Source organism: Merops nubicus, unplaced genomic scaffold, assembly GCF_000691845.1.
Source record: "Merops nubicus isolate BGI_N331 unplaced genomic scaffold, ASM69184v1 scaffold17069, whole genome shotgun sequence".
Taxonomy (NCBI): domain Eukaryota; kingdom Metazoa; phylum Chordata; class Aves; order Coraciiformes; family Meropidae; genus Merops; species Merops nubicus.
Window position 1 is genome coordinate 19,596 of NW_008633219.1, and position 11,188 is coordinate 30,783.

The following is an 11,188-nucleotide window of genomic DNA, read 5'->3' on the forward strand; positions in this document are numbered from 1 at the left end:
TGGCTCTGCTGTGTGCCTGTGTGCTGGAGGAGGCAGAGCACTAGAAGAACAGATGCCCTTACTGTTGTGAACTGTTTCCAACCAGCACAGTGCCAGGTTAGCACTCCAGCTGAATTGCTACAGGCAGTTCTTCTGGCTGTTTCAAACATCATTACCAATCAAAGCAGGACATTCTACCACCCTATTTTGACACTACTAGATGTGAGTTTCTTTTACAGAGTGCGTTTTCCTTTGGGGCAGACTAACTCCTATAAGGCGTTGATCTAATTTGATTTGTTTCACTAAAAGATATGTAATTTCCAGCTTTGAAAAAGTTATTCAAGAGAAGAGAGCTTGAACCTTTCATAATTAACATGCAACACTGGTTGCCACGCAGGGAGCAGGCAGTTATAATAACTTGGAGTCAATAATTCATAAATTATAATGCATTATTAATCAATTATCGAGGCCTGAATTACATTTAATGAGATTAAGCTGATTGGAGCACTAAGATGTTTGAATCATATTGATTTAATCAATGTGCTTAATTAAAATGTGTACATTTTCCACACAATCATTATTTCCCAGTATCCTGCATAAGTGGCCTCTGCAATTCACATCCTCTGCTGTCCTTTGCTTAGGAATTACTCTTTGCTGTAAATTATACTTAAAGGTAAAGGGCTTGTTTCTTTTAAAGAAAAGATCAAAGTTGCAAAACAACCCTCTAAATATCTTATACAAGCAAACTGAGAAATATTAGAGTAGTTCTCCCAGCAACCACATCTTGATTCTATAGGCTTAACATGAGCCCAAGTAAACACACCTCATTAATCCCACTTTATCTCTCATTCTAAATTTAGGAGCACCTACAGATTCAAAGGGCACAAGCATCCTGTCATACCTACCCCCAGAATGTTACTCTTTCCATGTTTAGAAAGATGTTTAGACTCAGACAGAAGATACGTTTTGACTCCCTGAAAGACTACATTTAAGATAAGCAGGTGCCATTATCTCTTCATGACAATATTCACAATGTTTTCCCCAGCCTTGCCTGGAAAGGACATGTGATGACAGAAGAGCAACTCAAAGTGATGGCTACTACGGATGAAAGTCCATTTGCTAGTGTCATATTTTAATTTCCCTCACCACTGCTGCTAATTAGTTGGGACATTCAGGTTTAACTTTAAACCCCAAATTCAGCTCTATATGCTATACACTGCTAAAAGGAAACTCTTCTGGTGTTGACTGGGGGAAATATTCATAACATGTTGCATAATCTGTATTATTTACAGGAATCACAACCACCATGAAGAGAGTTTTGCAATTACTTTATCTGTGCTACCATAAACAATGACTGTCCCACCCCACTCTGCAGAGTGACACTGTTCTCAGTGGATGCAGGATTAACCCCCACGGCATATACGATGCTCATGTCTTTCAGCTGAGGATGCAGCCATCCTGGCAGCTACCATCTGAAGCAGTGCACTGCTATGCCACCACCTTAAACCCATCAAGATTTTCATTCCTGTAAGGAATTCCTGGGGACTATTTCAGTTAATCCTCTCGCTTAGCACTAACCACAATGGCACCTACATCAACTACATCTGCTCCAGAGATGTCCTCCCCTTTCCCTTCTCTAACTAAAGGCAAGAGCTAACCCAACCCAACTCAGCCTAGGGCCAGGAAACACCTCCTGAGGAACGCTCATAGAACAAGCTCAAAACAGCACAGTGTAAACTCTCCTCTGATCAGTCCTCTTGCTTTCGGTGGTTTTAATTCCATCACTCTGTTAACATTAACAATGTATTTGTGTCCTCTACTTTCTTAACTAGAAAATAATTTTATTATCACCTGTATATGAGTGCTTAGATCTCTTTTGCTTACACTTCTTTGAAGAGTCAATCTCTCCATTTGCTCTGCCGTGTACAACAGTATTCTATGACTTGCAGGGTCTAGTCAGCTGTCTGCCAAGGAGTTTAAAAGAACACAGTTACATACTCCACATTTGCAGGCCTAACACTGTGAATCAAGAGTTTGCAAACTTACTGAGTACCTGTGCCTGCCATTAACACTGCCTTCAACAGGGCTGTGTATGGCAAACCCAAGAAACTCAGAGCTCTGCAAGCACCTATTAAGTTCATTGAGGAGGGAGCTGGCACTAAGAGTGAAAGCTTTACAATTCTCACTGTTTCTGCATTAATTTGAGAACGCTGTCAAAGATGCTGGGAATTTCTCTCCCTTCAAAAGTCCCTTTAACTCTCATCAGGCACTGTCTAATGCTAGACCTAACACAGCCAGGAACAATGTCACCAAAGAGAAAATGCATGCCCATCCTTCCCTCTCCACTCCTCGACTTCTTTCCTTTTGAAAGGCTTACATATGATGATCCAATATCCAAAGCAGGTGGAGCATGCAGGCTCACAACCCATGCAAGCTCACAGAAAACTCTCTTGCCGATTTGGAAGGGTTTTTTGGGGGTGGGAGTTAAATGATTCTGAGAAGAGCTACAGTATTCTGAAGAAAAACTCTGTACATAATATGGAAGGTCAAATCTGCAAAGTCTAACTTTGTAAGAAGGAATAAGGAGGAGAGAAAGAGGAATATGGAGAAGACAGATAAGGGAGGAGACAAAAAGCAGTCCCTTCATCTCATCATTGGTGCTTCCCACACACAGTCAGTATGGGAAACTAATGGGTTTATCTTTATCACAAGACTATGGGGGTTACTGCAATTAGAATGAGTAGTAAAGACATCCCTACTTGCTGGAAGCTCAGTCTTCATATGATGGCAGTGAAGGACAAGTTTAAAGTGTGAACAGAAGTTGTGCTTGTAACTGAGCTGTTACAGGACCAAGATGCAAAGCACAGAGAGCCAAAGAGTTCCTGGCTCACTCTTGCTTTCTACATATCAATTTCAGAACTGCACATTTAATAAGAATTATTCAGTACGCCACCATCACATAAATGGGAGACAGAAAGAGAGGCAAGAGCAAGGAGCCTGGAGTGACTATCAAAGCCTCACATAAACAAGGCGTAATGAAGGAAAACAGCAGCCCATTTTTCTTCCCTTCGGTATGCACTGAATGTGCAGTGCCTGTCCATGCCTTGTGCTTCCTATTAACAAGGTGCATGTTAATAAATTTAACTCAGACAAATTTAACCATCCTAGGGCCACATTAATCAAAAGGCTGACAAGACCAATCTGCAAGAGTTGAGCAAGGAAAATAAAGCAGAGCTGACACGGAAGATGCCATGCCATGCCCTCATTGTCCCTGGGCTGCCTCCACTCTATTGGCACCTCCAGGACTGTAATAACTCCTTCCCACCACACTCCAATTGGGCTGATCGCTGGCCTCCTAACACCCCTCACCCACCCAATACCTCTTCAGCAGTGATTTTTGCTATTCCCCATGTATCTATCCTGAAGAAGGATTTAGAGCATTTAAGTACAATCATCCTGGTGAGTTTTGTGTTTTACCTGTGCCCTTTGTGGTATTGAAAAAGAAACTTTAAAGATTCAGATTAACAAGGGTACAAAGGAGAAATAACGAAGTTGACTATAGCAACTATAAGCAAAATGACTATAGCTCATCAAAACTATGAATTGGCCAGAACCAGAAGGAAAGAACAAGGGGTATCCATTTTTATTCATTACTCATTTGCCAAGTTCCCCAGTGCTGGAGATCCACATCACTTCTCAGGATTAAATGCATATGTATGGAGACTGTACAAACCAGCAGGAGTTATTAGGGGGAAAACCTCCACTCTTTGGCTCCTTCATTTTTAGCTCTAAGTTGTTCCTTTTAAGTTGTTTTTAGTGTGGAAAATATTGACAAAGAGGTCCTTCCTTCAGCCAAACCACTTTGGAGCAAGAAGGGCACATCATAGAAGATGAGGAAAGTGAGAAGTGCGTGCTGATCAAAGCCACACAGAGGAGCACAAATTAGGCTGTGTCCCCAAAAGCCATAATTATCCAAGCTGCTTAAGGAAAATAAGCACATACGTGACTATTCAGATTTGCCTAGAGGCATCCCCACAGCATAAAACATGGTGTGCTGCCTTGCTGTTCTTCCCCTTGATAAAACAACAAATATTTTCACCACCTAAGAGCATTGGTGTTTACTGTTATAGTCTTGGAAACTTGAGAGAAATTGTGTTGTCTTGCTTTGGCACTCTTTTCCCCTATTTCTATTCCAGTTCAGACAGCTGGGTTTTCTCCATGTTCTTTTTTGACTGAGTTCAGTTGGTTCATGGATAAATCTAGGAAGTCCTTGGTATTACTGTGTTGCAAAGCTTCAGAGGAAGAGATTAGTGGCACATGATTTCAGGGCATTTGGGTCAGAATGACAAGGTCCCACTGAATTCATGTAATATCACAAACCAGAGATATTTCTTTCTCTTGAAAATAAAGAGGACTTCAGCCACATAACTGGGATTTGAACCTAAATACTGGATATTACAACAGCCTGAAGCATTCAAAACAAGTATCTGTCCAAATTGTTCACAGATCCTTTATGAATCTTTCAGCAAATCTGTGCTGAATAAGTAAGCCAACTCTTGTCTTCACAGACAGGGTAATGACCTTTGAAAGCCTGCCAGGCTATCTTGCACAATGCATTCTGATATGCTCTGAGAATACAGTGTTCCAGGGAACGACAATGCCTCTTAATATTATCACATTTGTGCCAAGATACTCCCTAAAAGCAAAGTGACTCTTGGGGTATTCCTGCACTGGTCAGTTCTGTGTTATTGTTTGCTCATGATCCTCATTTCAGCATCTGTGTCTCTCACTGGTCTGGCATATAGGCTGCACGTCCTGCATGCACAGGGACCATCCATTGTCCTGTGCTGTACCACATTTGACACAATAAGGCTTCAGTTTAGGGTTAGCCCTGAAGATCATGCATGGTTTATATACACACACCTATTAGAAAGTCATTTCAAAGCCAAAGGTGCTTTAACACTTAGGTGTTTAGCACTTTCATCATGTGATGGACCCACTCCAAGTCCTTGCTGTGATTAATCCAAACATTAGCTTAGCTTTTGCTTTGTACCTTCACTGGAAAGGCATACCCTCTTGGACAGAAAAACTTGTTCACTGTACATCCATTCTGGATGGCTCCCATCCTCAAAGAAGATATTACAGCCTACTTTCTTTCAGTTGCCCCATTAAGACCTTCTGCCATGAGGTTTAAGAATTGCTGTGAATATCTAACATCTATCCAGGTGACCAACTGCAGCCTGCCAAAGGCACCTTTACAAAACCAACCTCCTCCACCACACCTCTCACCCACTGGTTTCCATTTCAATATCATCATTACCATGGAAAAAAAAACGCTTTAAGGGCAGGAATTATCTGTTCATGTCAGCATGGACAGTGTCCACCACAGCTAAACCCTCTAATCATGTGTTGTATATAATACTGTAGTGTAAGTAATACTAGTAATAGCAACACCAACAACCCAGTTTTCTTTCTGACACTATCTCCAGTTTCCACCATTAAGGCTGTGTACATGCACACACCTTATGGATTTCCATGTAGCCTGCACTTTCCTTTAATATTTCAACCTAGAAGAGCATGTTCTTCTTCAGAAATTTGCTAATTTAGAGTAAATGCTAGATTTATAATAAAATTATTATGATAAAAATATAGCAGCTCATGATTATCATCCTGTAATGTCAGTATAACTGCAGTCACTGTTCTCTAAACCGAAACCAGGAAATATAGCAATATTTTTCACTGAGTCTGATATTTGAGCTTCCTTCTAGTTTATACATGCAGGATAGACACTATGAGGAGTCCTACTCACATATCACCACATACTGCTGGAAGGAGAATTCTGCAATGAGAAACCTCTGGCCTAATCTCAGTGAGATAATGATATATTTGCTTAACATCCCAAAAGATCTTAAGATAATTTAAATTTACACACTCCCTCAAAGTTCTCAACCTGTGTGATACATATGTGAAGAGTACTCAAAAAAAAAAAAACAGTTTATGACTTATTACTGTCTCAAGAAAAAAAATCAACCCACATGTAGGTAGTCATTTAGGCTCTCAAATCAAAGATGACCTGACATGATGGTAACCAGAATCTTCTTATTACTTGCTGTTGTTTACAGAAACTTGCATTTTATTAATCTTGTTAATCAAGGTTGAAGTCTTTGATTTCACAATGAGAAATATCCACCTCTAGATACAACATGGCAGTTATAATATTTAATATTAGATAGCACACTACCAGTTAGGGCTTGGACAGATTGCAAGGAGCTATACTGTGTCCAGATGGATCTACCAGGCATGTTGGAGGAGCTGGAATTTCACCAGAAGGCTTCAATTGCTGTCCACAGCTGGGAAAAAGTCATCTTACACTTTTCTTTTTCCCCAAGTTTGAGACTTCAAAATACATAAATCACTTCAATATAGAACATCAACAGACACACAATCAAATTTCTTGTTGAATTGGTTACTTGAACACAGTTTCTTGCTGCTGGAGATATTTTATATTGAGCTTTATAACTGTTCAGATCATTAAAGAAAAATCTGAAGTAAAAAATTATGTCAGCTCTCCTCCCTCTTCCGTGTAAATCTGTAATTTTAAAAAAGCAATGTAATTGGCTGTTCCTCATATTAACATATCTTTTCCCAAAATGAGAAGGACAAGAAAATCAACATATTCACAAAACAAGTTGTCATTGCCACTGCTGACATGACCACAACTCACCAGCAACTTTTTTAGTGCTTCATTTAGCTACTTACAGAATTGCTCCAAGTCATCTCTTTTTTTAGATTCTGGCATGGCCGTGATTGTGAGCAATGGGCATTGATTCCCTCCTAGGGTCTGGCAGAGTGTCTGCTGCCTCCAGTAAACCTTCTTGGGGTTCCTGTTTTGTTCCAGCATATCTAGGTGGGACTGAGAAAGAAGCAGATTTATAAATGAGTTCAGTCTGTAAAATCAGATTTTATTCCAGTAGCTGTGTTATCATTGGTAGTAATTTAATCTCCTGTTAATTTTTCAGCTTCTCTCTTCTGCCAGTTAATATCATCACCTTTTACATCCCACAGATACACACGAGCCATTCAGAATACATCCTAGTTCACTGAAGCTGTGCAGGATTCTTATATAATAATCTAGGAACTAGCTGGAGATGTCCCTTCTCATTGCAGGGGCGTTAGACTAGATGATCTTTAAAGGTCCAACCCAAATTGTTCTATGATTTTACCCAAACAGTTCATATGTACTTTTCTTATTTGTGCAAATGAATTCCTATGCATACATGACGTCCGAAGGAGAATTGCCTACTCCTTGTATTTTAATAGGGACTGTGTAGAAACATGAGAAAACTCACCATCTTTGAGAGTTTATAGAACTGACTGGTTAGTTGCCAAGCACATGCCAGTGAAGCTCAGCAATAACTCCACACCAGAGACAGCCAAGAAGTTTACATCGAAACAACAGTTTGTACAATCACTAGCGAGAAATTTGAAGAGCGCCTTTCCAGTTACTGATTTTGAAAAGGGAGATTTTATTCCCCCCTCTACAAAGTTTATGTCAGTTTTAAACAATTCTGAAGTCTAACAGATTCTTGAGAAATTTAAGAAAAAGAATTGGCAGCTTAAAAAAAAAATCGAAAGGCTTTTTGGAACAAATTCTGCTCGCCTCATTAGACACAGAACCACTTCTCACCCACACACCAGATGACGTGTAGTTCTCTGTTTACACTGTAATTACAAGTGCCAAAATCAGTGTAAGCAATCCCATTGCAGGGTAGTAAGTGCTGTGGAACACCAGTCATCTCTCAACTGGTAGAAATAGGTGTAGTACAGAATGCACACTTGTCCCAATAGTACTTTAAAACACATCAATTCACTGAACAAGCTCTACGTGGTCTTTTTGTCTATACAAGTCCAGGCTAAATTTTAACCAATGTTTATGGGACAAGACATTTCTGTTCCTCAAACCTAGGATCTCAACATCTTTCAGATTGCTTTCCCAGTATCCATTTGAATGTAAACACAGAACTGAAATTTACAGTCAGCTATATCATAAAACAATTAGCATATCGCTTTATAAAGTAAATTCAATTATTTGACATCTAACGATCTCATATAAATACAGAGAACTCAATATAAAAATTTACTTATGTTCTTGGTGCCCACTGAAACTTAATTGGGTAGAGCTGCCACAGAGATTTCATCTAGATATCCAAACAATTAACACTGTGATGTAAAAATAGATAAATTACTCTTCATAAAATAAATGTAATTACTAATGGACAAAAAGTAATGAACTGCAGATGGCATCCAGTTCAAATAGCATTCTGCAATGTGTATTTCCTATAAATATGCCTGCAACTATTAAATATATATGATATTTTAAAACATTTTCAAATACTAACTCCATATACAAGTTTATCATCTTCCCCAAAGCACTATGTATTTAATTGAGCCCTTGGGTTCATAATCACTTTTAATTTATTACTGATATGTAAAACCAACATACTTCACCAACAGACAAATGCTTTAAAATGAAATCTACTGGTGTGCAAACTTGATTTAGTTTATTTACTGTGGAAATTAAAGTAACATGGAAATGTGTAAATTGCATCACTCGACATTTTTAATTAGCTGAAGCAAAGAAGCTTTTCAGAATTATTAGAGGCAACAATTTTGCTTTGGCTAAAGAGCTGAACTTGATAATCTACCAATATCTTCCATCCATAATTCCCATTTACCAAACTTCATGGTCCTTGCTGAGTCTAAGTTCATTTAAACTTTTTCTGGGGTAAAATTTCCTTTAACTTCAATGAGCATTTTATTTGAAGAGACAGTGAAATACTTCAAGACTTGGCCCTGCAAGTCAAGGAATAACGTTTTTTTTCATCTCTATTCTATTCATTCAGGAGCAGGTTAGATATTCAGAGATTCCCAGAGCATACAAACTCTTCAAGTCTCTCTTGCTTTTGTGCCAGCAGAAGATAGAAATCAATAACAGTAAAATAATGATGAGGCACTGCATTTCAGTAATAAAGTATGGTGGTGAATAATTCTACCCAATTCTTCAGTACTGTGTTTGTCCTTTCCCCAGCAGACTGTAGTATATACATGCCTTCAAGGCTATAGGTCAAACCCCACCACTGCTCTTCTTCATTGATTTTGAAAGTAACTGGTATCCATAAACCTAATGAGAAGTGAGCTGGCAGGCATATTTTGGACTGTGAAGGCTTGACTGGCCCTCTCCCAGGTACTGGAAGCAGGATCTTTGAACATCTATAATGGGACGCAAAGCAGCTGACAAGAGACTGTTGTTTGAGTAGGAATTAATCTAAGCCTAATTATGCTGGCATGCCAAGCAGCATGGCTCCTAGGTGGGAGAGGACATTGTCTCCCTCAGACATAATCTTTCATATCTGGTAATGGCAATCCAATACTATTATAAAAAATAGAGTGAGCCCAGACTTTGCCAACCCATATTGACACTTACTGCCCAAAAGAAAAAGGTTTGACAACTGAAGCTGAGGGGAGAAGGAAGGAGAACTGAGCTACCAGAACTGTGCACCTTCATTTGCAGTAACATCTTTTTCATCTTTAACAACAAAGCAAAGCTAATCCCAGAACTATTAATTTCCCTTCTTTTATCCTACCTTCCTTTCAGACCTTGTGGTGTCCTACATCAATTATAGAGAAAGGATGCTGGATGCATATCCCAGAAAATTCTCTTACCATCCACTACTGGCCAGAAAGGGTTGTAGAAAACAAATCCTTCCCCAGGAAGCAAACTTGGTACAACTCAGTTAATGGCATAAACTTTTATTCTTTTAGTATCTGCACTGACAGCACTGGTGGGGGTGTCACAGATGCCTGCTGCCAGTCCAACTGACACAGAGGAAACACCTGACCAAGCGTTCAAAGGAGGTCCAGCACTGCAGGATTGCTGGGTGCAGCCCTGAAAGCTGAGCTGTTACGCTCCATCAGAAGGAGTGAGCAGCTTTCACTTCTGAGTTGCTGTTAGCTTTAGTCCCCTGCTTCCCACCCCTCCAGGAGGAGGATCCTGCAACCCTAAGCAAACGGAGACATCCTTGTTTTGCATTATGAGTGGTAGAACCAACTTATCCCACATAGAAATTCCTTTTTCTCCTACAGCATTATGGGCTTCAGAGCTGGCAGCTCTGCAAACAAGGCAGTGACAACTTAATGACCATTAACTGATCATCAACGGTCCTTTACGTGATCTCAAAATCTACACATACCCAAGCAGCTCCAACCTGTCAGGCCCATTAACTTATCAACATGGACATATCAGTATTACCATCATTGCAGAGTAAGTATAGGGATAATGGTAAGCCAGGTAGCAGACATCATCTTTATGAGGAAACTTGATGCTGAAGGTGAGCGTGTAGTAGCATCTTCCCCTCGCGCCTCTTCCTGCAGCTGCACTGCAGCGGTAGTGGTTTCTGGAAGGGGAGAAAGAGGGGGAAGTAGTTGGTTTTCACTTCTAGATCCATGTTTGGAGCAGCCATGAGAGAACTAAGCATTCAGAGAAGCATGCACCCTGAGCAAGATTTCAATTCATGCCGTAGATGGGCTCCAAACTCAACCAGTCATTGTATCAAGGCTGGGAAGGCCCCGTACAAGTACAATCAATCCAATCCCACCAACAAATAGGTACAAGAACTTAACACAGTGCTAAAATAACATCCAGTAGCACACCGGTGCACCTGCAGGCTATATGAAAGAATGAAGGTTAGAGAAACCATGGCTCCACTACACAGATGCAAACATTTATGATGGTAAGCACCACCAGCCAAGGTGGTCCTCCAGATTCAAAGGTGTCTTGGAATTTACACAAAGACCAGGAGAGAGTTAAAAGGCAGAACTGTGTGTGGCACACAGGCACAGCTAGTCACATGCTGCTGGCGGATGGCAGCACTCTCACAGGAAAATAATGCCTTTCTTTTTGTGAAGGTGCAAATAAGACAGCTAATATCAGTTCATATAGCAGAGTCCAGGCATATTTAAACTAATGCATTCAGCTAACATTACTGTATTCCTTCCAATATCCAAATTACCTCACTCAGAGATGCAGGTACCTATTCACAGCCCTGAACAATGCCATGTGAAGATATTGTGCGAAAGCCTGGAGATTTAGAAAATATGAATACCCTAAAAAAACCAACCAGTCAGTTCCACCAAGGGAGGAATAGGGATA

General features: G+C 40.1%; 1 protein-coding gene across 1 annotated transcript in view; it reads right to left on the reverse strand.

Annotated features, from left to right (window-relative positions):
• The window catches only part of LOC103780504 (cytosolic carboxypeptidase 4-like), a gene marked incomplete at both ends in the record, with an annotated part of 42,883 nt that overhangs the window by 17,952 nt on the left and 13,743 nt on the right, over positions 1 to 11,188 (reverse strand). Inside the window, 2 exons of the mRNA XM_008948191.1 lie at positions 6,739 to 6,892; positions 10,289 to 10,433. Coding sequence (XP_008946439.1) covers positions 6,739 to 6,892; positions 10,289 to 10,433 — 299 coding nt within the window. The remainder of the gene's footprint in view (positions 1 to 6,738; positions 6,893 to 10,288; positions 10,434 to 11,188) is intronic.